This window comes from Anomaloglossus baeobatrachus, chromosome 9, assembly GCF_048569485.1.
Source record: "Anomaloglossus baeobatrachus isolate aAnoBae1 chromosome 9, aAnoBae1.hap1, whole genome shotgun sequence".
In the NCBI taxonomy this organism is placed as follows: domain Eukaryota; kingdom Metazoa; phylum Chordata; class Amphibia; order Anura; family Aromobatidae; genus Anomaloglossus; species Anomaloglossus baeobatrachus.
The window spans coordinates 27735895-27763284 of record NC_134361.1 but is presented as its reverse complement, the minus strand read 5'-3'; the positions used below and the strand labels follow the sequence as shown (position 1 = coordinate 27763284).

At 52.7% G+C, this 27390-nt stretch overlaps 1 protein-coding gene across 2 annotated transcripts in view; it reads right to left on the bottom strand.

The window, feature by feature from the left end:
- Positions 1 to 27390, bottom strand: part of CCHCR1 (coiled-coil alpha-helical rod protein 1) — a 75160-nt gene that overhangs the window by 41896 nt on the left and 5874 nt on the right. For both annotated transcript variants that reach the window (XM_075323437.1, XM_075323438.1), the window contains exons 5-9: positions 16227 to 16402; positions 13945 to 14080; positions 13752 to 13865; positions 12848 to 12979; positions 12655 to 12765 (exon numbers count right to left, since the gene is read on the bottom strand). In XM_075323437.1, the coding sequence (XP_075179552.1) occupies positions 12655 to 12765; positions 12848 to 12979; positions 13752 to 13865; positions 13945 to 14080; positions 16227 to 16402 (669 nt within the window). The remainder of the gene's footprint in view (positions 1 to 12654; positions 12766 to 12847; positions 12980 to 13751; positions 13866 to 13944; positions 14081 to 16226; positions 16403 to 27390) is intronic.

Below are 27390 nucleotides of genomic sequence, written 5' to 3'. Positions count from 1 at the left end.
CGCTCTTGAATCAGAGCCGCGGGAGGAGGAGGGAGAGGGAACCCTACGTCTCTTCTCAGGAGGACGGGGTCTTGGACCTGATGATGAATCCTCTGTGAGCTCCGGTCCTGAGAGAGACCTAGCAGCAGAGGCACCCTGTGAGGGGGGCTGATGCAGATTCAGCAAAGTCCTGGACAGAAGTACCATGGACTCAGCAAAAGACTGGGAGATAGACCTAGAAAAGGATTTTACCCAAGCCGGGGGTTCAGCCACAGGAGCAGGAGCAGCCTGAGAGACCACTGGGGGTGAGACTCCAGGCTGTGGCACCGCCAAGGTAGAGCAGGCATCACAATGTGGATAGGTGCTCGGTTCAGGCAGCAGGAGCTTACATGCAGCGCATACAGAGTAAAGCTTTGGAGCCTTGCTCCTCGTGTGAGACATGCTGCTGAAGTGGGGGCTCTGCCAGAGAATGAACCCCAGAGAGTATACACAGAGGTCCACAACCAAAACCGGTTGTGGCTTACCAGACCGCTGTGCTGTGCAGAGCGGTGTTGTGTGCCCTCCAGATCCCGAAGCCCGGACCCCCAGGCACAGCACCTCAGCAGGGATGCAGAGACCAGCGCTGAGTGAACGCTGAGAAAATGGCCGCCGGAGCGAAGAGAGGGGGCGGGACTAGTGAAGAGCGGGATCTGGAGGGCCATAGAGACCTACAGGGGAGGAGACACTCACAGCAGTGGGGAGTGTCCCTCCCTTGTGCAGAACGGCCGCCGGGAGGAGCCGCGCTGTCCCTCTGCATGAGTGACATGTGAGGGCAGAGAAACGAAACTAGGCCTCCGGCGAAGCCGGGGCCTAAATTTGAGCGGCGAGGCCGACGCGAAGGCACCATCGGCGCGGTTCTCGGGCGACAGCTAGAGAACCCGCCGGAAATGTCAGTAAATACAGCAAGCACACTCTCCCCAAACAATACAGCACCGGGACCCCCAAATATAAACGTCTCAGGTACTTAGCTGCTGAGACGCAGGGCCAGGTCCCTGGGGATGAGTGCTCCGGTCCAGCAGGGTCCTGAAGGGCTGCGGATGGAGACCGGTCTCCTGCCAGGCATGGAGACCGTGCTGGCTCTCACTTCAAGCCAGAGCCCAGGAGGGATGGTGAAGGAGCACGGCATGTAAGGCTCCAGCCTAGGAAATCAACCTTACAACATCGCCGACACAGTGAGGTGAGAAGGGACATGCCGGGGGTCCAGACGTGCACCCGCAGTTCTTCAAACTCATTCCAAAAGGAAAAAATCATATGAGAATGCATGTGTGGATGTATGCCTCCTTAACACAAAGCAATAAACTGGCTGGGTCTGCTCACCAGGGGGTGTATAAGCTCAGAGGGAGGAGCTACACTTTTTAGTGTAGTACTTTGTGTGTCCTCCGGAGGCAGAAGCTAAACACCCATGGTCTGGGTCTCCCAAAGGAACGATAAAGAAAAAATGAAATTAGTACATTTCAAAGTTTCTTATTTTTTTCAAGCACTTTGCAATGTTACCCAGATTATGAGACAATTTTATTACGAGGGGCTGCTGATAAGACTTTGGCTTTACCCAGAAAGAAACGAAATAGGATGATGAAACTTTACATTTACTCCACATACTCTCCACTGATGACAACACACTTCTTACAATCGGTATTCCAAGTTCTGTAAGCCTAGCAAAGAAGGGAATTTTGTTTACTTACCGTAAATTCCTTTTCTTCTAGCTCCTATTGGGAGACCCAGACAATTGGGTGTATAGCTTCTGCCTCCGGAGGCCACACAAAGTATTACACTTTAAAAAGTGTAACCCCTCCCCTCTGCCTATACACCCTCCCGTGCCTCACAGGCTCCTCAGTTTTGGTGCAAAAGCAGGAAGGAGGAAACTTATAAATTGGTTAAAGGTAAATTCAATCCGAAGGATTTTCGGAGAACTGAAAACCATGAACCAAAAGAACAATTCAACATGAACAACATGTGTACACAAAAGAACAACCAGCCCGAAGGGAACAGGGGCGGGTGCTGGGTCTCCCAATAGGAGCTAGAAGAAAAGGAATTTACGGTAAGTAAACAAAATTCCCTTCTTCTTTGTCGCTCCATTGGGAGACCCAGACAATTGGGACGTCCAAAAGCAGTCCCTGAGTGGGTAAAAGAATACCTCGATAACAAGAGCCGACACGACTCCCTCCTACAGGTGGGCCACCGCCGCCTGAAGGACCTGCCTACCTAGACTGGCATCTGCCGAAGCATAGGCATGCACTTGATAGTGCTTTGTGAATGTGTGCAGACTAGACCAGGTAGCTGCCTGACACACCTGCTGAGCCGTCGCCCGGTGCCGCAATGCCCAGGACGCCCCTACGGCTCTGGTAGAATGGGCTTTCAGCCCGGAAGGAATCGGAAGCCCCGAAGAACGGTAAGCTTCAAGAATCGGTTCCTTGATCCACCGAGCCAAGGTTGACCTGGAAGCTTGCGAACCCTTATGCTGACCAGCCACAAGGACAAAAAGCGCATCTGAACAACGCAGGGGCGCTGTGCGAGACACGTAGAAACGGAGTGCTCTCACTAAATCTAATGAGTGCAAATCCTTTTCAAAGCGGTGAATTGGATTAGGGCAAAATGAAGGTAAGGTGATATCCTGATTGAGATGAAACGGCGATACCACCTTAGGGAGAAATTCCGGAACAGGACGGAGAACCACCTTATCCTGGTGAAAAACCAGGAAGGGGGCTTTGCATGACAGTGCTGCAAGCTCCGACACTCTACGGAGTGAAGTAACTGCTACTAGAAATGCCACCTTCTGCGAAAGACGTGATAAGGAGATATCACGCAGCGGTTCAAAAGGCGGTTTCTGAAGAGCCGTTAGCACCCTGTTAAGGTCCCAGGGTTCAAGCGGGCGCTTGTAAGGTGGGACTATGTGGCAAACTCCCTGCAGGAACGTGCGGACCTGCGGAAGCTTGGCCAGGCGCTTTTGAAAGAATATTGAGAGCGCCGATACTTGCCCTTTGAGAGAACTAAGTGACAACCCCTTATCCATTCCGGATTGAAGGAAGGAAAGAAAAGTGGGTAAGGCAAAAGGCCAGGGAGTAAAACCTTTATCAGAACACCAGGACAAGAAAATCCGCCAAGTCCTGTGATAGATCTTGGCGGACGTCGGTTTCCTGGCCTGTCTCATAGTGGCAATGACATCCTGAGACAGCCCTGAAGACGCTAGGAGCCAGGACTCAATGGCCACACAGTCAGGTTGAGGGCCGCAGAATTCAGATGGAAAAACGGCCCTTGCGACAGCAAGTCTGGGCGGTCTGGCAGCGCCCACGGCTGACCCAACGTGAGATGCCACAGATCCGGGTACCATGACCGCCTCGGCCAGTCTGGAGCGACGTGAATGGCGCGACGGCAGTCGGACCTGATCTTGCGTAGTACTCTGGGCAGCATTGCCAGAGGAGGAAATACATAAGGCAGTCGAAACTGCGACCAATCCTGGACTAATGCGTCCGCCGCCAGAGCTCTGTGATCTTGAGATCGTGCCATGAAGGCCGGGACCTTGTTGTTGTGCCGTGACGCCATGAGATCGACGTCCGGCGTTCCGCAGCGGCGACAGATCTCTCGAAACACCTCTGGGTGCAGGGACCATTCCCCCGCATCCATGCCCTGACTACTGAGAAAATCTGCTTCCCAGTTTTCTACGCCCGGTATGTGAACTGCGGAGATGGTGGATGCTGTAGCTTCCACCCACTGCAGAATTCGCCGGACTTCTTGGAAGGCTTGATGACTCCGCGTGCCGCCTTGGTGGTTGATGTATGCGACGGCAGTGGCGTTGTCCAACTGGATACGGATCTGCCTGCCTTCCAGCAACTGCTGGAAAGCCAGTAGGGCCAGATACACTGCCCTTATCTCCAGGACATTGATCTGAAGGGAAGACTATCGGAGTCCAGGTTCCCTGAGCCCTGTGATGGAGGAACACCGCTCCCCACCCTGACAGGCTCGCGTCCGTGGTGACCACAGCCCAGGTTGGGGGCAGGAAGGATTTTCCTGTGATAGAGAAGTGGGAAGAAGCCACCACTAAAGGGACGTCTTTGTTGCAAGGGAAAGAGAGACGTTCCTGTCGCGAGAGTTCGACCTCCTGTCCCATTTGCGGAGAATGTCCCACTGGAGTGGCCGCAGATGGAATTGCGCGAAGGGCACTGCCTCCATCGCTGCTACCATCTTCCCCAGGAAGTGCATGAGGCGTCTCAAGGGGTGAGACTGAGTCTGAATCAGAGATTGCACCCCTGCCTGCAGTGACAGCTGTTTGTCTAGTGGTAGCTTGACTACCGCTGACTGTGTATGAAACTCCATCCCTAGATAGGTCAGAGATTGGGTCGGTGTCAACTTGGATTTTGGGAAGTTGATGAGCCACCCGAACTGCTGGAGGGTCTCCAGAGCGACGGTAAGGCTGTGTTGACACGCCGCCCGAGAAGGTGCCCTGACTAGGAGATCGTCCAAGTAGGGAATCACCGAGTGCCCCTGAGAATGCAGGACCGCCACAACGGATGCCATGACTTTGGTGAAAACCCGTGGGGCTGTCGCCAGGCCGAAGGGCAATGCCACGAACTGAAGGTGTTCGTCCCCTATGGCAAAACGCAAAAAGCGTTGATGTTCTGGTGCGATCGGCACATGGAGATAGGCATCCTTGATGTCGATCGATGCGAGGAAGTCTCCTTGTGACATCGAGGCGATGACCGAGCGGAGAGATTCCATCGGAATCGTCTGGTGCTCACGTGTTTGTTGAGCAATTTGAGGTCCAGAACGGGACGGAATGATCCGTCTTTCTTTGGTACCACGAATAAGTTGGAGTAAAAACCGCAACCCTGTTCCTGAGTGGGAACGGGGGTCACGACGCCTTCTTTTTTCAGAGCGTCCACTGCTTGAAAAAGTGAGTCTGCTCGCGCGGGGGGCGGGAGGTTCTGAAGAAACGAGTCGGAGGACGAGAGCTGAACTCTATCCTGTAACCGTGAGACAGGATGTCTCTCACTCATCGGTCTTGAACATGTGGCCACCAGGCGTCGCGAAAGCGGGAGAGCTTGCCACCGACGGAGGATGCGGTTCGGGATGCCGTGAGTCATGAGGAGGCCGCCTTGGAAGCAGTGCCTCCGGCGGTCTTTTGGGGCGTGACTTAGACCGCCACGCATAGGAGTTCCTCTGGCTTTTGTCCTGTCTATTGGACGAAGAGGACTGTGGCTTGGCGGAGGGACGAAAGGACCGAAACCTGGATTGTATTTTTCGTTGCTGAGGTCTCTTAGGTTTGGACTGGGGCAAGGAGGAGTCCTTTCCCTTGGATTCCTTAATAATCTCATCCAATCGTTCGCCAAACAATCTCTCGCCAGAAAACGGCAAACCGGTTAAGAACCTCTTGGAAGCAGAGTCTGCCTTCCATTCGCGCAGCCACATGGCTCTGCGGACTGCCACAGAATTAGCGGATGCCACCGCTGTACGGCTAGCAGAGTCTAGGACTGCATTCATGGCGTAGGAAGAAAACGCCGACGCCTGAGAAGTTAAAGATGCAACTTGCGGAGCAGACGTACGTGTGACCGCATTAATCTCAGCCAGACAAGCTGAGATAGCTTGGAGTGCCCACACGGCTGCAAAAGCCGGGGCAAAAGACGCTCCCGTGGCCTCAGATGGATTTCACCAGGAGTTCTATCTGCCTGTCAGTGGCATCCTTTAGTGATGAGCCATCTGCAACCGAAACCACGGATCTAGCCGCCAATCTGGAGATTGGGGCATCTACCTTAGGACATTGAGCCCAACCCTTAACTACGTCAGCGGGGAAGGGGTAATGTGTGTCAGTAAGGCGCTTAGTAAAGCGTTTGTCCGGAACCGCTCTGGGCTTCTGGACAGCATCTCTGAAGTTAGAGTGATCGAAAAATGCACTCCGTGTACGTTTGGGAAACCGAAACTGGTGTTTCTCCTGCTGAGAGGCCGACTCCTCTATAGGTGGAGGCGGCGGAGATAAATCCAACACCTGATTGATGGACGAGATAAGATCATTTACTAAGGCGTCCCCTTCAGGTGTATCAAGATTGAGAGCAACATCAGGGTCTGAGCCCTGAGCTGCGACCTCCGCCTCGCCCTCCAGAGAGTCCGCAAGCTGGGAACCCGAGCAGCGTGAGGAAGTCGGGGAAGATTCCAAGCGAGCCCGCTTAGCTGGTCTGGGACTGTGGTCCGTGGAGGAGTCCTCCACGTGAGACCTAGGGCCCACCCCGGCTGGGGTGTACCCAGAGGGACCTGGAGGTGCCGATCTAACCGGGTCCGGAGCCTGTGTAGGGACCGGTCTGGACTGCAGGGCTTCCAGCAACTTGGCAGACCATTTGTCCATAGACTGAGCCATGGATTGTGAAAGTGACTCTGAGAGCTTGTCAGCAAAAGCTGCAAACTCTGTCGCTGCCACCTGGACAGTAGAAACAGGGGGGGGGGGTCTGCCTGAGCCGAGGGGCCCACTAGTGACCGAGGCTCCGGCTGAACAAGCGTAACAGGGGACGAGCATTGCTCACAGTGAGGGTAGGTGGAACCCGCAGGTAACATGGCCCTACAAGAGGTACATGTCGCAAAAAAGTAGGATTTTTGTGTACTCACCGTAAAATCTCTTTCTCTGAGTCTTCATTGGGGGACACAGCACCATGGGTTATGCTGCTGTCACTAGGAGGCTGACACTAAGTAAACATAAAAAAGTTAGCTCCTCCCTAGCAGCATACACCCCGAGCCGGAGGCGGGCTCAGATCAGTTGGTGCACAAGCAGTAGGAGGAGTACCAGAATCACCATACATACAAGTTGTAACTAAAACAATGCAGCCGTGCAAACAAGAGGTCTATGAACATAAGACCACTGAAAAAATAGCCGGCAAATGCAATTGAATCAACCAAAAAACCAAGCAGGGTGGGTGCTGTGTCCCCAATGAAGACTCAGAGAAAGAGATTTTACGGTGAGTACACAAAAATCCTACTTTCTCTATCGTTTCATTGGGGGACACAGGACCATGGGACGTCCAAAAGCAGTCCCTGGGTGGGAATACCGAAAAACAACAACCTCCCTCGGCGGGCTTGCACTATAATTGAATGCTGCCACCCTATTACAGGTGTGCAACTGCTGCCTGCAAGACCTTTCTCCCAAAAATAGCATCTGCCGATGCTTGGGTGTGAACCTGGTAGAACCTAGTAAAGGTGTGCAGGCTAGACCAGGTGGCGGCCTTGCAGACCTGGTCGGCCGACGCCTGATGCCTAATCGCCCAAGAGGCTCCCACTGCGCGGGTAGAGTGCGCCTTTACCCCCCGCGGCGGAGACTTGTCCCGAATCCGATAGGCCTCTGATATGGCGGAACGGATCCATCTGGCAATTGTGGCCTTGGATGCCGATTCACCCTTTTTGGGACCAGAAGGGAGAACAAACAGACCATCTGACTTACGGAACGGCGCGGTTCTGGAGACATAAATTCTAAGTGCACGCACTAGGTCCAGGGTGTGCAAGGACCTCTCCAAGCTGTGAGAGGGGCCAGGACAGAAGGACGGAAGGACGATTTCCTCGTTAAGATGGAACGGGGAGACCACCTTTGGGAGAAAAGCGGGATCTGGCCGGAGAACCGCTTTGTCTTGGTGAAAAATCAAAAAGGGGGAACGACAAGAGAGAGCTGCCAGCTCTGACGTCCTGCGAATAGAAGTGATGGCAACAAGAAACACCACCTTCCATGACAGGTGAGAAAGGGAAGATTCTCGCAAGGGCTCGAATGGGGAGTCCTGAAGTGACCCTAGGACTAGATTAAGGTCCCACGGTTCTAGAGGCCGCCGGTACGGCGGTGCCAGGTGGGCAACTCCCTGGATGAAGGTCTTAACCTGTGAACGAGCGGCCAGTGGCTTCTGAAACAGGATTGATAAAGCCGATATCTGGCCCTTTAGTGTTGCGAGCGAGAGACCCGCATCTAGGCCTGACTGCAAGAATGCCAATAGGGAAGGAAGGGAGAAGGCGAGAGGAGAAGAAATATTCTGCTCTTCACACCACCTGAAGAAAACCTTCCACGTGCGGTGGTAAATCTTTGATGAAGATGGCTTCCTGGCCCTAATCATTGTCTGAATCACTCTTGAGGAAAAACCAGCCTTAGCTAGAACCCAGGATTCAATGGCCAGGCCGTCAAATTTAGGACCTGTGAGTTCTGATGGAAGAGAGGCCCCTGCTGCAGGAGATCTGGACGGTCTGGAAGGCGCCACGGAGCATCTGCGAGGAGCTGAGTTAGTTCCGCGAACCATGCTCGCCTGGGCCAGTCCGGAGCCACTAGGATGACCGGTATCCCTTCCGCCTTGATCTTCTTGAGGACCCTCGGAATTAGAGGGAGCGGAGGGAAGATGTACGGGAGACTGAACTGACTCCATGACAGGGTGAGGGCGTCGACTCCTAAAGCCAAGCGGTCGCGGCACCGTGCTACAAAGTGCAGAACCTGACGGTTGAACCGGGAGGCCATTAGGTCCACGTCCGGAACTCCCCATCTGTCGCAGATCTGGTTGAAGACTTCCCGGTTGAGGGACCATTCTCCGGAGGCGAGGCCTTCCCTGCTGAGGAAGTCCGCCGCCCAATTGTCCACGCCTGGGATGTGTACCGCTGAGATCAGGGAGTGATGACACTCGGCCCAGTGCAAGATCTTCTTGACTTCTCGCATCGCCCCGACACTTCTTGTGCCGCCTTGGTGGTTGATGTACGCCACCGCCGTCGCATTGTCCGACTGGATCCTGACCGGGCAACCCTGTACGAGGTGCCGAAACTGCTGCAAGGCTAGCCGGATGGCTCTTATCTCCAAAATGTTGATCTGGAGGCAACTCTCTCTCGGTGACCATCGGCCCTGCGCTGTGTGATGTCGAAACACTGCTCCCCAGCCCTGGAGACTGGCGTCGGTGGTCACTATCTTCCAGTGGAGCGGGAGGAAAGACCTCCCTGATGCGAGGTTGCGCTGATTGAGCCACCAACGGAGGGAGTGGCGGGTCTCCGGCGAAAGATGAAACCTGCGGTCCAGAGAAAAGGGAGATCTGTCCCACTTCTTCAGCAAGGCCAGCTGGAGGGGTCGGAGATGGAACTGTGCAAAGGGTACCGCTTCCATCGCCGCCACCATACGACCGAGGACTCGTATGCCGAACCTGATGGACACTTGGCGCTGACGCCGGAGAGCGCGGAGTCCTCGTTGTAGGGAGGAGATCTTCTCCTGTGTGAGGAAAACTCGCCCTTGGATGGTATCGAATACCATGCCTAAAAAGGTGATCCGACGGGCCGGGATCAGAGAGGACTTCTTCCGATTTATCAGCCACCCTAACCGTGAAAGGGTGTCGATCGTGACCTGAACCCCAAGACGACAGTCCTCGAAGGAAGAGCCCTTTATCAACATATCGTCCAAGTACGGGATGACCATGACACCCCTGGCATGCAGGACGGACATGGCAGCAGCCATGATCTTCGTAAAGACCCTGGGTGCGGATGCGAGGCCGAAGGGAAGAGCCGTGAACTGGAAGTGATCTTCCGCTATCACAAAGCGGAGGAACTGTTGGTGAGAGGTGGCTATCGGGACGTGAAGATAGGCGTCTTGAATATCCAGCGATGCCAGGAATTCGCCTACCTCCATGGACGCGATGACGGACCGGAGTGACTCCATTCGAAACGGCCGAGGTCTCACCGACCTGTGAGCGGCGCCGAAATAAAAGAAAAAAGCGCAAAAAAAATACATGGCTGAGGGGGGCCGAGACGGCCCACATCAGCCTCCTACGACACTAAGCTAAAAACTGATCTGAGCCCGCCTCCGGCTCGGGGTGTATGCTGCTAGGGAGGAGCTAACTTTTTTATGTTTACTTAGTGTCAGCCTCCTAGTGACAGCAGCATAACCCATGGTGCTGTGTCCCCCAATGAAACGATAGAGAAAACCCTGTGCTTTAGTGCCCTTGCTCCTTGTGACCGACATGCTGTTGTGTCCTAGGAGCGTGATCACTGAGGGTATACAGAAAAAAGGGTATACAGCCCGGCCGAACAGAAAGGTATATATATACGTATCTATACCGGCACCCAAGGGGACCAACACCGAGTGACCGGTGCGGCTTACCGACCGCTAAAAAGCGGGGTGTGTGCGCTCCAGATTCCCTGCCTGGTCTCCCAGAGCTGCAGAGCTGTTCTGTGTGATTCTCCACCGGCAGAATGTCCTAAAGATGGCTGCCGGAGCTCTCAGGGGAGGGGTGGGCGGCGTCAGGAAAAGTGCGGGAATCTGGGGTCCCCGCAGTGATCAGTGAGGGGGCAGGGAGCACACAGGATGCCCCGGCCCTCACATCCGACGTCAGGTCGGCTGTCCCGCCCCTATCTCTGATAGACAGGCCCAGGGGCGGGAGTTTGCCACTAGGCCGCGATGAAGCCGGGGACTAAATTTAATACCGCGGCCGACAAGCAGGCGCGGTCGGCGCGGTAGTCCCCGGTCTTCACAATTCAGCAGTCAGTTGCGGCTTCCGGGAACCAGGCGCTCCATACACAGTCCCCATGGGGACACAGAGTACCTCGTGGATGCAGGGCCCTGTCCCTGAAGATAGATAAGCTCCTGTCCAGCAGATTCCCTCAGGGGCTGCGGAGGGAGCACGGTCCCATAACCTGGATGACCGCTTCGGATCCCACTTCTACCAGAGCCCTCAGGGATGGAGAAGGAAACACGGCATGAGGCTCCGGCCGTCGTACCCGCAATGGGTACCTCAACCTTAAGAGCACCGCCGACTTAGTGGGGTGAGAAGGGAGCATGCCGGGGGCCCCGTGGGGGCCCTCTTTTCTTCCAACCGATACAATCAGCAGCTGCTGCTGACTAAAATGGAGATGTGTGAGTGGATGTGTGCCTCCTTCTACACAAAGCATAAAAACTGAGGAGCCCGTGAGGCACGGGAGGGTGTATAGGCAGAGGGGAGGGGTTACACTTTTGAGTGTAATACTTTGTGTGGCCTCCGGAGGCAGAAGCTATACACCCAATTGTCTGGGTCTCCCAATGGAGCGACAAAGAAAAGAAGGATTTCGGTTGTGCCTCAAACCAGGCATCCGTAGCAGCCATAGCATCAGAAATGGTGTGAAATGTGGTACCCTTGAGGTGTTTCTTCAGGTTTGGAATCAGATAATAGTTGGAGGGAGCTAGATCTGGTGAATAAGGTGGGTGGTCAACCAGCTGGAAGCGCAGCTCTGCCAGTTTTGCCGTGGTTACTTGTCCAGTGTGAGCGGAGGTGTTGTCTTGCAGGAACAAGATTCCTTTGGACAGCTTGCCGCACCGTTTGGCCTTCAGAGCTGCTTCAATTGTTCCAAAAGTTCAATGTAATACCTTGCATTGATGGTGGAACCCTTTTGAAGGTAGTCCACTAGCAGCACGCCCTCCTTATCCCAGACCACAGACGCCATTGCCTTAGTAGCTGATTTTTGCACCCTAAACTTCTCTGGATGAGGAGAACCACTGTGCCTCCAGTCATTTCACTGCTCCTTGTTTTCAGGGTCATACAAATAAATCCAGGTCTCATCCATAGTGACCAGTCACTCCAGGAAGTTCTTATCAGTCCAGAAACGCTGACAAATGGACCGGGAGGTTTTCACTCGCGTGCTTCTCTGATCTGTTGTCAAACATTTGGGGACCCCCTTTGCACATCGTTTCCTCATGTCCAAATGTTCATGGATAATGACACAAACACGATCATGGGAATTCCCCATGATGTCTGCTATTGCTTTAGCTGAAATTCATTGATTCTCCAGTATGAGGTTGTGCACAGCATCGACGATCTCTGGAACAACAACCACTCTCACTCGTCCAGGACGTTACGCATCATTGGTGAAGTGGCTCTTTTTAAATTTGGCAACCCAGTTCTTAACTGTGGAATATGAAGGGCATTGATCCCCCAATGCCTGCGACATATCACCATGAATATTCTTCCTGGACTTTCCTTGCAGAAAAACAAGAATTTTTTCCCTCCTCTGCTCTGGCTGTGAATATCGCATTAGACTCCACCATTTTGTTTTCCCGCGTGCGTAGAAAACTTACCATAAGCAACAAACACAACATTTTGAAAACATATATTAGACACATAAGGCTTTCATGTGATGTAACATTCATTACCATACAAACAAAAAAAGATAACAAAGCCAAAGATTTATCAGCAGCCCCTTATAAGTCTTATAGAAAATGTAATGGAAAAAAAAAAGCCAGAAATAAATCTGTATCTAAAACCAGCGACAAGAGCTCTGAACTGTTTAATATCTTACTATAGATTCAAGCAATATCTGGTTGCAGCATTTTTGGCCTTGCATTCTAAATGGGCAAAGGTAAAAAAGTTTGTCAATTCTGTTGGAGACTTATCCCTCACCAGAGTAGAACCCACCCCTAACAAAATAAACCAGTGTTAAAACCTAACATGCCCAATTCTTCCAAGGCTGCGAAAGACTCGTGAGAGGATCAAGTGACATTACCCAGCACGGCCTGCCTCTCTCCGGACAGGAGTGTGCAGCTGCATGTATTTCTATGCAGCTGTACGCTCCTGTCCATAGAGCGGCAGGCCGTGTCACTTGATCCTCGAACATGTTACTCACAAGTGTGACACCGGCCTAATCCCGGACATTTGCAATAACGATTGCTCCCACTTTAGGTTTTCTTACAGTGTTTCGCACCCTCTCCATCTCCAGCTCTGCGGTGCGGTCTTGCATGGCGTGAGAGTACAGCGCCAACTGCTGATTGCTTTCTTGAAGAGAATTTTCCAGAGAGCAGATCTGAAAAGACATGCAAAAGTGATGGAGGACTAAATCATTTATAACACATACTCCGCCACCCTTGTGTGCCCGACATGCTCACCTTATCCTGCATCTTCCTATCATCATTCTCCTTGCTGATATCTTCTGACTTTAGCTGAACCATCAAACTGAAGACCTTCTCCCTCCAGAGTGTCAGCAGCTGCTGCGTCTTCTGTCCGTCCAAGTGTTTATCCTTAAATACATCATATACATGAAAAGTGTGAAAATGACCAGAATTGTACTTGTTTGAAAAAAACAATAAACATAAATCTAGCGTTGCGTGGCATAGTAATTGTCTCTCTTGCAGTCACTGTCTGTCTCTGTCTGTTTCTATCTCTCGGTCTGTCTTTGTATCAGTCTGTCTGTATCTCTTTGTCTGTCTCTTGCCCAGTTTGTCTCTTGCCCCGTTGCCTGTCTCTATCTCTCGGTTTCTTTCCAGGTCTGTCTCTTTCCCCATCTGTCTCCCCGTCTCTTTTCCTGTCTGTCTTTGTCCATCTCTTTGTCTGTGTCTTTTCTCATCTGGCTCTTTCCCTGTCTGCCTGTCTCTTTCCTTGTCTGTCTCTATTTCTCTGTCTCTTTCCCAGTCTGTCTCTATCAAGGTCTGTCTCTTTCCCCATCTGTCTTTGTCTGTCTCTTTCCCAGTCTGTCTCCTCACCGACATCATATTACCTCACCCATAAGCTTCTTATACTAACAATGTCCTTTGTTCTTATAGCAACCAATCACAGCTGCTATTAATAAACTGTAGCTCACAGCTCCATTCACTTTAATGGAAGCAGGTTTTTTGTAGTGTAACTGGAAAGCATGGGGTTAAATTTTCCTGTCAAAACATAGTCTACGACGTTCCCTGGGTCACATGAGGCGTCTGTGCAAAATTTCATGATTGTAAATGCGACGGTGCGGATTCCTTTAGCAGACATACATACACACACTCAGCTTTATATAATAGATTACAATGTACTCACTGCTTTTCTACAGAGATCATTTTCCTGCAGGGATAAAATGTGTGTAAGTGATGACAGCCGGGTCTGCAGGAGCGACATAGACGTCTGCAGAGCATCTCTCTCTTTCTCCAGAAGCTAAAAAGATCCATAAAGAGCAGAGATGATATAAAAGCTGTGCGGTCAGCGATACACCCGGCAATCACATGAATGTCACCTGTATGGTTTTCTCCAGTTCAGTCTTCTCCCTCTTCTGCTCCTCCGCCTGCCGATTATCCGGTACGAGCTCCCCAATGTACGTCCTCAGCTGCAGCACTAAGGCATTCTGCGATTCCAGCTCTAGATGGGACTGACTAAAAATGACAGAACGACGGCGTTCATGACGGTCATGGTGCAGTACTGCACAGAATGTTTACCAATCGCAACAGTGAATTCCCAGTACTCGCGTGATTGCGGATCAGAGTTGGTGCGAATGGATTTTCCCATTCCATCGGCCATGACAGTGATCTGTGTCCGCTGTCTTGAAGAGGGAGAACCAACTCCTATCTCCCAGCTTCCGCGGCCCTTCATTTGATTAGCCAGTGTGGTGCAACGTCAGACACGCAATGATGATGTCGCGCCAAGCCAACTAATCAAAAGAAGAACTACGGTTGACAGAAGCGGTTCTCCCATTCAGCGGCTACAAACTGGGGAATCAGTGTTGGTCGCCTACGGATAAGTCACCAGTATCTAAGTCATGGAAAACTCCTGTAAGTATACTTCTGTTTTAATAGCAAACTTTCTATGTGATAGAGCAGCGTCAGAGTTACATCTTTAGGGGGGTCTATGGGTGAAGACCCCCAACCCGCTATCATAGCACACCGACTGCAGATCTCGGTTAGTTTTGATGCTTTCATACAATTCGAGTGATAGGAATATATTGTGAGGCCATATTAAAATATATCTTCCTTTGGACCCTTGCTTTCTAATGATGGACCCTCAACACCCAACTAATCCCAACTGAGCACAGGTCCGGCATCTGAAGACAGACAGGAAGGAAATACGCTGGATGCACCCTGCTAACACGCTCGCCCCTCTCCAGTCCATCCTTAATTCTGCTGCCCGAATGATCCACCTCTCTCCTCAACATCACCCCACTTCTCCCCTCTGCAAATCCCTCCACTGGCTCCCAATCCTCCACCGTATCCAATTCATACTACTAACACCGAGATACAAAGCCTTCCATAATCTGTCTCCTCCGTATATCTCTGAACTAATCTCCCGCTACACTCTAAAACGTAACCTCCGGTCCTCCCAAGATCTCCTTCTCTCATTCGCTCCTAATGCTACCGCCTCCAAGACTTCTCCCGAGCATCCCCAGTTTTCTGGAATTCGTTGCCTCAACACATCTGATTATCTGCTACATTCACAAGCTTCAAACGGAACTTGAAAACTCATCTGTTCAGAAATGCCTATAACCTTCAATGACCCCACTCCTTCATCACTACCTCACCACCATGCCACAACCCCCGCCCAACCAACACCCCACCTACTGTCTCCTCCTCAAAATCCTATAGAATGTAAGCCTGCAAGAGCAGGGTCCTCTTCCCTCTGTACTCTATTGTAATTTGTATATGTATTCTGTAAGTAACCCCTTCTCATGTACAGCACCATGGAATCAATTGAGCTCTATAAATTAATATTCAATAATAATGCACAGATTTGGTGTCAAAACAGATGCCAAAACTGCTCCCGTAGAGAGGCGTGGCATCAGTTGAGGCAGAGGTTTCCCTGAAGTTTGAGTAGCACTGAGCAGGATCGTATGCCTTAAGGCCCCGTTACACGCAACGACATCTAACGATAGGTCGTCGGGGGTCACTAAATTCGTGACACACATTCGGCGTCGTTAGCGACGTCGTTGCGTGTAACAGCTCCGAGCGTCTATTAAAGATCAAAAATACTCACCTTATCGTTGATACGTCGTTCATTTTCAAAATCTCGTTGTGGATGTAGGTTGTTCGTCGTTCCTGAGGCAGCACACATCGCTACGTGTGATACCCGGGAACGACGAACAACACCGTACCTGCGTTCTCCGGCAACGAGGTGGGCGTCACTTTCTTTCAGCTGCTCTCCGCTCCTCCGCTTCTATTGGACGGCTGCCGTGTGACGTCGTTGGGACGCCGCACGAACCGCCCCCTTAGAAAGGAGGCGGTTCTCCTGCCACAGCGACATCGCTAGGCAGGTAAGTACGTGTGACGGGGACTAACGATATTGTGCGCCACGGGCAGCGATTTGCCAGTGACGCACAAACGACGGGGCGGGTACGCTCGCTAGAGATATCTCTGCGTGTAAAGCAGCCTTTATACAATCGCACGTTGTATAAAACTGGAGGATAGTGCATGAGTATCTGTAAACCATCAGGCAATGAACTCGTGAGCTGTAAACTAACTGCTCCGTCACCTTTCATGGAGCAGGATTGGATTTATCAGCACCGGATGTAGCAGTTTGAGCATTTGGTACCTGAGCTCCGCTTCCGCAGCCGCTCTCTTCTCATTGACCACATGAAGTTCTTCTCTCAGACGCTTCACTTCCATTATTTTCTCTTCCAGTTCTTCTTGGAGCTTGGATTCTAGAGCGGACACTTGGATTGTCAACTTGTCAGATTCCATCTTGTGACTTTCTGCCAACGACCGCAGCTGAGGACGGGAGATTACACAAGTGTAAAACACGAGGTCGAGTCACTCTACACAAGAGGATCACAACTAAAAGGGATTTATGGGAGAAATAAAGGATAAAAGAGGACAGTATTTTTATAAACTTACTACTATGGGAAAGAAGGGAATTTTGTTTACTTACCGTAAATTCCTTTTCTTCTAGCTCCAATTGGGAGACCCAGACAATTGGGTGTATAGCTTCTGCCTCTGGAGGCCACACAAAGTATTACACTTAAAAGTGTAAAGCCCCTCCCCTTCTGCCTATACACCCCCCGTGCCTCACGGGCTCCTCAGTTTTGGTGCAAAAGCAAGAAGGAGGAAAAGTTATAAATTGGTTTAAAGTAAATTCAGTCCGAAGAAATTTCGGAGAACTGAAACCATTGAACATGAACAACATGTGTACCCAAAGAACAACAGCCCGAAGGGAACAGGGGCGGGTGCTGGGTCTCCCAATTGGAGCTAGAAGAAAAAGGAATTTACGGTAAGTAAACAAAATTCCCTTCTTCTTTGTCGCTCCATTGGGAGACCCAGACAATTGGGACGTCCAAAAGCAGTCCTTGGGTGGGTAAAGTAAAACCTCGAAATAGAGCCGTAAAACGGCCCCTTCCTACAGGTGGGCAACCGCCGCCTGAAGGACTCGCCTACCTAGGCTGGCATCTGCCGAAGCATAGGTATGCACCTGATAGTGTTTCGTGAAAGTGTGCAGGCTCGACCAGGTAGCTGCCTGACACACCTGCTGAACCGTAGCCTGGTGCCGCAAAGCCCAGGACGCACCCACGGCTCTGGTAGAATGGGCCCTTAGCCCTGAGGGAACCGGAAGCCCAGAAGATCGGTAAACTTCGAGAATAGGTTCCTTGATCCACCGAGCCAGGGTTGATTTGGAAGCCTGTGACCCTTTACGCTGGCCAGCGACAAGGACAAAGAGTGCATCCGAGCGGCGCAGGGGCGCCGTACGAGAAATGTAGAGTCTGAGTGCTCTCACCAGATCTAACAAGTGCAAATCCCTTTCACATTGGTGAACTGGATGAGGACAAAAAGAGGGTAAGGAGATATCCTGATTGAGATGAAAGGGGGATACCACCTTAGGGAGAAATTCCGGAACCGGACGCAGAACCACCTTGTCCTGGTGAAACACCAGGAAAGGGGCTTTGCATGACAGCGCTGCTAGCTCAGACACTCTCCGAAGTGATGTGACTGCTACTAGGAAGGCCACTTTCTGCGAAAGGCGTGAGAGAGGAATATCCCTCATTGGCTCGAAAGGTGGTTTCTGAAGAGCCATCAGCACCCTGTTCAGATCCCAGGGTTCTAACGGCCGCTTGTAAGGAGGGACTATGTGACAAACCCCCTGCAGGAACGTGCGTACCTGTGGAAGTCTGGCTAGGCGCTTCTGAAAGAACACAGAGAGCGCTGAGACTTGTCCCTTAAGGGAGCCGAGCGACAAACCTTTTTCCAATCCGGATTGAAGGAAGGAAAGAAAAGTGGGCAAGGCAAATGGCCAGGGAGAAAAACCCTGATCAGAGCACCAAGATAAGAATATCCTCCACGTCCTGTGGTAGATCTTGGCGGACGTTGGTTTCCTAGCCTGTCTCATAGTGGCAATGACCTCTTGAGATAACCCTGAAGACGCTAGGATCCAGGACACAATGGCCACACAGTCAGGTTGAGGGCCGCAGAATTCAGATGGAAAAACGGTCCTTGAGACAGCAAGTCTGGTCGGTCTGGTAGTGCCCACGGTTGGCCCACCGTGAGATGCCACAGATCCGGGTACCACGACCTCCTCGGCCAGTCTGGAGCGACGAGGATGGCGCGGCGGCAGTCGGACCTGATCTTGCGTAACACTCTGGGCAACAGTGCCAGAGGAGGAAACACATAAGGGAGTTGAAACTGCGACCAATCCTGAACTAAGGCGTCTGCCGCCAGAGCTCTGTGATCTTGAGACCGTGCCATGAATGTCGGGACCTTGTGTTTGTGCCGGGACGCCATTAGGTCGACGTCCGGCATCCCCCAGCGGCAACAGATCTCCTGAAACACGTCCGGGTGAAGGGACCATTCCCCTGCATCCATGCCCTGGCGACTGAGAAAGTCTGCTTCCCAGTTTTCTACGCCCGGGATGTGAACTGCGGATATGGTGGAGGCTGTGGCTTCCACCCATAGCAGAATCCGCCGGACTTCCTGGAAGGCTTGCCGACTGCGTGTTCCGCCTTGGTGGTTGATGTATGCCACCGCTGTGGAGTTGTCCGACTGAATTCGGATCTGCTTGCCTTCCAGCCACGGCTGGAACGCCTTTAGGGCAAGATACACTGCCCTTATCTCCAGAACATTGATCTGAAGGGAGGACTCTGGCTGAGTCCAAGTACCCTGAGCCCTGTGGTGGAGAAAGACCGCTCCCCACCCTGACAGGCTCGCGTCCGTCGTGACCACAGCCCAGGATGGGGGCAGGAAGGATTTCCCCTTCGACAGAGAAGTGGGAAGAAGCCACCACTGAAGGAAAGCCTTGGCTGCCCGAGAAAGGGAGACGTTCCTGTCGAGGGACGTCGACTTCCTGTCCCATTTGCGGAGAATGTCCCATTGAAGTGGACGCAGATGAAACTGCGCAAAAGGAACTGCCTCTATTGCTGCTACCATCTTCCCTAGGAAGTGCATGAGGCGCCGCAAGGGGTGTGACTGGCCTTGAAGGAGAGATTGCACCCCTGTCTGTAGTGAACGCTGTTTGTCCAGCGGAAGCTTCACTATCGCTGAGAGAGTATGAAACTCCATGCCAAGATATGTCAGTGATTGGGCCGGTGTCAGATTTGACTTTGGAAAATTGATGATCCACCCGAAACTCTGGAGAGTCTCTATAGCAATGCTCAGGCTGTGTTGGCATGCCACTTGAGAGGGTGCCTTGACAAGCAGATCGTCTAAGTAAGGGATCACCGAGTGTCCCTGAGAGTGCAGAACTGCTACTACTGTTGCCATGACCTTGGTGAAGACCCGTGGGGCTGTCGCCAAGCCGAAAGGCAGTGCCACGAACTGAAGTTGTTCGTCCCCTATGCCGAAACGCAGGAAGCGCTGATGCTCTTGAGCAATCGGTACGTGGAGATAAGCATCTTTGATGTCGATTGATGCTAGGAAATCTCCCTGGGACATTGAGGCGATGACGGAGCGGAGCGATTCCATCCGGAACCGCCTGGTTTTTACATGTTTGTTGAGCAGCTTTAGGTCCAGAACAGGACGGAAGGATCCGTCCTTTTTCGGCACCACGAACAAGTTGGAGTAAAAACCGTGACCCCGTTGCTGAAAAGGAACAGGGATCACCACTCCTTCTGCCTTCAGAATGCATACCGCCTGAAGAGCATCGGCTCGCTCGGGGGGCGGAGATGTTCTGAAGAACCGAGTCGGAGGACGAGAGTTGAACTCTATCCTGTAACCGTGAGACAGAATGTCTCTCACCCAACGGTCTTTTACCTGTGGCAGCCAGGCGTCGCAAAAGCGGGAAAGTCTGCCACCGACCGAGGATGCGGTGTGAGGAGGCCGAAAGTCATGAGGAGGCCGCTTTGGGAGCGGTTCCCCCGGCGGTCTTTTTAGGACGTGACTTAGACCGCCATGAATCGGAGTTCCTCTGATCCTTCTGAGGCCTTTTGGACGAGGAGAATTGAGACCTCCCCGCGGACCGAAAGGACCGAAACCTCGATTGTACCTTCCGTGGTTGAGGTCTGTTTGGTTTGGACTGGGGTAAGGATGAGTCCTTTCCCTTGGATTGTTTAATGATTTCATCCAATCGCTCACCAAACAGACGGTCGCCAGAAAATGGCAAACCGGTTAAGAACTTTTTGGAAGCGGAGTCTGCCTTCCATTCACGTAGCCACATGGCCCTGCGGACTGCCACCGAATTGGCGGATGCTACCGCCGTACGGCTCGCAGAGTCCAGGACAGCATTAATGGCGTAGGACGCAAACGCCGACGCCTGAGAGGTTAAGGACACCACTTGCGGAGCAGACGTACGTGTGACTACATTAATCTGCGCATGACAAGCTGAGATAGCTTGGAGTGCCCATACGGCTGCGAATGCTGGAGCAAAAGACGCGCCGATAGCTTCATAGATGGATTTCAACCAGAGCTCCATCTGTCTGTCAGTGGCATCCTTGAGTGAAGCCCCATCTTCCACTGCAACTATGGATCTAGCCGCCAGTCTGGAGACTGGAGGATCCACCTTGGGACACTGAGCCCAGCCCTTGACCACGTCAGGGGGGGAAGGGATAACGTGTATCCTTAAGGCGCTTGGAAAAACGCTTATCTGGACAAGCTCGGTGTTTCTGGACTGCCTCTCTGAAGTCAGAGTGATCCAGAAACGTACTCAATGTACGCTTGGGAAACCTGAAACGGAATTTCTCCTGCTGAGAAGCTGACTCCTCAATTGGAGGAGCTGGGGGAGAAATATCCAACACCTGATTGATGGTCGCTATAAGGTCATTCACTATGGCGTCACCTTCCGGTGTATCTAGGTTGAGAGCGGCCTCAGGATCAGAATCCTGATCTGCTACCTCCGCTTCATCATCCAGAGAGTCCTCCTGCTGAGACCCCGAACAGTGTGATGAAGTCGAGTGAATTTCCCAGCGAGCCCGCTTAGGCGGCCTGGGACTGCGGTCCGTGTCAGAGACCTCACCCTGGGACCTATGGGTCACCCCAGGAGCACTTTGCTGCTCCAACTGAGGGGGGCCTGGGGTCAATGATTCAACAGTGCCCGTGGCCTGAGTCACCGGTCTGGACTGTAAGGCTTCTAGTATCTTAGCAGACCATTTATCCATACTCTCCGACAGTTTGTCAGCAAATACTGCAAACTCCGTCCCTGTCACCTGGACAGTGGTAGCAGGTGGTTCCACCTGGGCCACCAGTAGCAGAGGCTCCGGCTGAGTAAGTGCCACAGGGGCCAAGCATTGCACACAATGAGGGTCAGTGGAACCTGCCGGTAGTATAGCCGCACATGAGGTACAGGTTGCAAAGTAAGCCTGTGCTTTGGCACCCTTGCTTTTTGCGGACGACATGCTGTTGTCTCCTCTGAGTACAATCCAGGAGGGTATATAGCCAAAAGAAGGGAATTTTGTTACTTACCGTAAATTCCTTTTCTTCTAGCTCCAATTGGGAGACCCAGACGATTGGGTGTATAGCTACTGCCTCCGGAGGCCACACAAAGCACTACACTTAAAAGTGTAAGGCCCCTCCCCTTCTGCCTATACACCCCCGTGGGATCACGGGCTCCTCAGTTTTAGTGCAAAAGCAAGAAGGAGGAAAGCCAATAACTGGTTTAAAAACAAATTCAATCCGAAGAACATCGGAGAACTGAACCATTTAACATGAACAACATGTGTACCCGAAAAAACAAAAATCCCTAAGAAAACAGGGCGGGTGCTGGGTCTCCCAATTGGAGCTAGAAGAAAAGGAATTTACGGTAAGTAAACAAAATTCCCTTCTTCTTTATCGCTCCTAATTGGGAGACCCAGACGATTGGGACGTCCAAAAGCAGTCCCTGGGTGGGTACAATAACACCTCGTGACAGGACCGTAAAAACAGTCCTTTCCTACAGGTGGGCAACCGCCGCCTGAAGGACTTGTCTACCTAGGCTGGCGTCCGCCGAAGCGTAGGTATGCACCTGATAATGCTTGGTGAAAGTGTGCAGACTCGACCAGGTAGCCGCCTGGCACACCTGCTGAGCCGTAGCCTGGTGCCGTAATGCCCAGGACGCACCCACGGCTCTGGTAGAATGGGCTTTCAGCCCTGAGGTAACCGGAAGCCCAGCAGAACGGTAGGCATCAAGAATTGGTTCCTTGATCCACCGAGCCAAGGTGGATTTGGAAGCTTGCAACCCTTTACGCTGACCAGCGACAAGGACAAAGAGTGCATCCGAGCGGCGCAGGGGCGCCGTGCGGGAAATGTAGATTCTGAGTGCTCTCACCAGATCCAACAAATGCAAATCCTTCTCACATTGATGAACTGGATGAGGACACAAAGAAGGTAAGGAGATATCCTGATTGAGATGAAAGGGGGATACCACCTTAGGGAGAAACTCCGGAATCGGGCGCAGAACCACCTTGTCCTGGTGAATCACCAGGAAGGGAGATTTGCATGAGAGCGCTGCTAGCTCGGACACTCTCCGAAGCGAGGTGACCGCTACTAGAAAAGTCACTTTTTGTGAAAGTCGAGAAAGGGAAACATCCCTCATAGGCTCGAAAGGCGGCTTCTGGAGAGCAACTAGAACCCTGTTCAGATCCCAGGGCTCTAACGGCCGCTTGTAAGGAGGGACGATATGACAAACCCCTTGCAGGAACGTGCGTACCTGAGGAAGCCGTGCTAGTCGCTTCTGAAAAAATACAGATAGCGCTGAGACTTGTCCTTTAAGGGAGCTGAGCGACAAACCTTTTTCCAAACCGGATTGTAGAAAGGAAAGAAAAGTAGGCAATGCAAAAGGCCAGGGAGGAACTCCCTGAGCAGAACACCAAGATAAGAATATCTTCCACGTCCTGTGGTAGATCTTGGCGGAGGTTGGTTTTCTAGCTTGTCTCATGGTGGCAATGACGTCTTGAGATAATCCTGAATACGCTAGGATCCAGGACTCAATGGCCACACAGTCAGGTTCAGGGCAGCAGAATTCCGATGGAAAAACGGCCCTTGAGACAGCAAGTCTGGTCGGTCTGGTAGCGCCCACGGTTGGCCTACCGTGAGATGCCACAGATCCGGGTACCACGACCTCCTCGGCCAGTCTGGAGCGACGAGGATGGCGCGGCGGCAGTCGGACCTGATCTTGCGCAGCACTCTGGGCAACAGTGCCAGAGGTGGGAACACATAAGGGAGCCGGAACTGCGACCAATTTTGAACTAAGGCGTCTGCCGCCAGAGCTCGGTGATCGTGAGACCGCGCCATGAAGACTGGGACCTTGTTGTTGTGTCGGGACGCCATTAGGTCGACGTCCGGCATCCCCCAGCGGCGACAGATCTCTTGAAACACGTCCGGGTGAAGAGACCATTCCCCTGCGTCCATACCCTGGCGACTGAGAAAATCTGCTTCCCAGTTGTCCACGCCTGGGATGTGAACTGCTGATATGGTGGATGCCGTGTCTTCCACCCACGTCAGAATTCGCCGGACTTCCTGGAAGGCTTGCCGACTGCGTGTTCCTCCTTGGTGGTTGATGTATGCCACCGCTGTGGAGTTGTCCGACTGAATTCGGATCTGCTTCCCTTCCAGCCACTGCTGGAAGGCTTGTAGGGCAAGATACACTGCTCTGATTTCCAGAACATTGATCTGAAGGGTGGACTCTTGCTGAGTCCACGTACCCTGAGCCCTGTGGTGGAGAAAAACCGCTCCCCACCCTGACAGACTCGCGTCCGTCGTGACCACCGCCCAGGATGGGGGTAGGAAGGACTTTCCCTTTGACAATGAGGTGGGAAGAAGCCACCACTGAAGAGATTCCTTTGCCGCCTGAGAAAGGGAGACGTTCCTGTCGAGGGACGTCGACTTCCCGTCCCATTGGCGTAGAATGTCCCACTGTAGTGGACGCAGATGAAACTGCGCGAAAGGGACTGCCTTCATTGCTGCTACCATCTTCCCTAGGAAGTGCATGAGGCGTCTCAAGGGGTGTGACTGGTCTTGAAGGAGGGATCGCACCCCTGTCTGTAGTGAACGCTGTTTGTCCAGCGGAAGCTTCACTATCGCTGAGAGAGTATGAAACTCCATGCCAAGATATGTTAGCGATTGGGTCGGGGTCAGATTTGACTTGGAAAAGTTGATGACCCACCCGAAACTCTGGAGAGTCTCCAGTGCAACGTCCAGGCTGTGTTGGCATGCCTCTTGAGAGGGAGCCTTGACAAGCAGATCGTCTAAGTAAGGGATCACAGAGTGTCCCTGAGAGTGCATGACTGCTACTACTGCTGCCATGACCTTGGTGAAGGCCCGTGGGGCTGTCGCCAGACCGAAAGGCAGAGCTACGAACTGAAGGTGTTCGTCTCCTATAACGAACCGTAGAAAACGCTGATGCTCTGGAGCAATCGGCACGTGGAGATAAGCATCCTTGATGTCTATTGATGCTAGGAAATCTCCTTGAGACATTGAGGCGATGACGGAGCGGAGGGATTCCATCCGGAACCGTCTGGTTTTTACGTACTTGTTGAGAAGTTTTAGGTCCAGAACGGGACGGAAGGATCCGTCCTTTTTTGGCACCACAAACAAATTGGAGTAAAAACCGTGACCTTGCTCCTGAAGAGGAACAGGGATCACCACACCATCTGCCCTTAGAGTGCACACCGCCTGCAGAAGAGCATCGGCTCGGTCGGGAGGCGGAGACGTTCTGAAGAATCGAGTTGGAGGACGAGAACTGAACTCTATCCTGTACCCGTGGGACAGAATGTCTCTCACCCAACGGTCTTGGACCTGTGGCAGCCAAATGTTGCCAAAGCGGGAGAGCCTGCCACCGACCGAGGATGCGGAGAGAGGAGGCCGAAAGTCATGAGGACGCCGCCTTGGTAGCGGGTCTTCCGGCTGTCTTTTTTGGGCGTGACTGAGCCCGCCAAGAATCTGAGTTCCTCTGATCCTTTTGAGTCCTTTTGGACGAGGAGAATTGGGACCTGCCGGAGCCTCAAAAGGACCGAAACCCCGACTGTCCCCTCCTCTGCTGGGGTTTGGTTTGTCTGGGCTGAGGTAAGGATGAATCCTTACCCTTGGACTGTTTAATGATCTCATCCAACCGCTCACCAAACAGTCGGTCACCAGAGAATGGCAAACTGGTTAAGCACTTTTTGGAAGCAGAATCTGCCTTCCATTCCCTTAACAACAAGGCTCTGCGTAAAACCACGGAGTTGGCGGACGCCACTGCCGTACGGCTCGTAGAGTCCAGAACAGCATTAATCGCGTAAGACGCAAATGCAGACATTTGAGAGGTTAAGGATGCCACCTGCGGCACAGATGCACGTGTGACAGTGTCAACCTGTGTAAGACCAGCTGAAATAGCTTGGAGTGCCCATACGGCAGCGAATGCTGGAGCAAACGACGCGCCGATAGCTTCATAGATGGATTTCAACCAGAGCTCCATCTGTCTGTCAGTGGCATCTTTAAGTGCAGCCCCATCCTCCACTGCAACTATGGATCTAGCCGCAAGCCTGGAGATAGGGGGATCCACCTTGGGACACTGGGTCCAGCCTTTGACCACGTCAGGGGGAAAGGGATAACGTGTGTCCTTAAGCCGTTTGGAGAAACGTTTATCTGGATAAGCGTGATGTTTCTGGACTGACTCTCTAAAGTCAGAGTGGTCCAGAAAAGAACTCAATTTACGCTTGGGATATCTGAAATGGAATTTCTCCTGCTGTGAAGCTGATTCCTCCACCGGAGGAGCTGGGGGAGAAATATCCAGCATTCTATTGATGGACGCTATCAGATCATTCACTATGGCGTCCCCATCAGGTGTATCCAAGCTGAGAGCGGTCTCAGGATCAGAATCCTGATCAGCTACCTCCGCCTCATCATACAGAGAGCCATCCTGCTGGGACCCTGACCAGTGTGATGAAGTCGAGGGCCGCTCATAGCGAGCTCGCTTAGGCTGTCTGGGACTGTCGTCCGTGTCCGAACCGTCACACTGGGATGCATGGGACACCCCCGGAGCCCGGGGCTGTTCCAACAGAGGGGGACCAGGGAGCAATGATGTATGTAAAGTAGACTCCAGCCCTCTGTGCTGACATTCTGCACAGCGTCCCGCCCTTCCCCTGACTGGCAGGCCTGGGGGCGGGAACGAAACGAAACTAGGCCGCAAAAGCCGGGGACTCGAGTAATAAGCGCGGCCGTCATACATGCACGGCCAGCGCGGAAGTCCCCGGCGCACCACAAGTCCCAGCCGCGCCGCAGCAAACTGACAGCAGCGGCCGGCGCGGCAGTTCCAAATACATATACTCCTTCAGCAGAGCTGTAGTGAGCAGTGGCACAAGCGTGCGCGCTGTTGTCCCCGGCGCACTAACACACCCAGCAATGCTGCAGTGTGTCTGCGTCTGTGTGGGGACACAGAGTACCTTGATGAAGCAGGGTCCTGTCCCTGACGATACTCAGCTCCATATGCAGCAGTTCCTTTCAGGGGCTGTGGATGGAGCACGGTCTCAGTGCCTGGAGACCGGTAAAATCCCACTTCACCCAGAGCCCTAAGGGGGATGGGGAAGGATGCAGCATGTGGGCTCCAGCCTCCGTACCCGCAATGGGTACCTCAACCTTAACAAACACCGCCGACAAAAGTGGGGTGAGAAGGGAGCATGCTGGGGGCCCTATATGGGCCCTCTTTTCTTCCATCCGACAAAGTCAGCAGCTGCTGCTGACTAAACAGTGGAGCTATGCGTGGATGTCTGACCTCCTTCGCACAAAGCATGAAAACTGAGGAGCCCGTGATCCCACGGGGGGTGTATAGGCAGAAGGGGAGGGGCCTTACACTTTTAAGTGTAGTGCTTTGTGTGGCCTCCGGAGGCAGTAGCTATACACCCAATCGTCTGGGTCTCCCAATTAGGAGCGATAAAGAAATCAACAGTGCGACCGTACAGTGTAAATGTATAGCATATAAGCATATATATATATATGTACACTTCGGCACTCAGTGGGGCCAGCACCCAGGTGCTGCTTACCGACCGCTCAAAGCGGTTGTGTGATCACCAGATTCCCTGCCTGGGCCTCCCAGAGCCATTTGTCTCTCCTCTCCAGCGTCAGAAGTGCTGACAGGAATGGCTGCCGGCGTTCTGTGGGGAGGAGGGGGCCGTGGGCGTGCCCCAGAAAGTGCGGGAATCTGATGCCCCACTGTGCTGAGTGAGGGGGGAGGAGGATACAAAGTATGCTCCAGCCCTCAGCGCTGACGTCCTGTGCAGCGTCCCGCCCTTCCCCTGACTGGCAGGCCTGGGGGCGGGAATATGCGATACTAGGTCGCAAAAGCCGGGGACTAAAGTTATAAGCGCGGCCGGCAAATAAGCGCGGCCGGC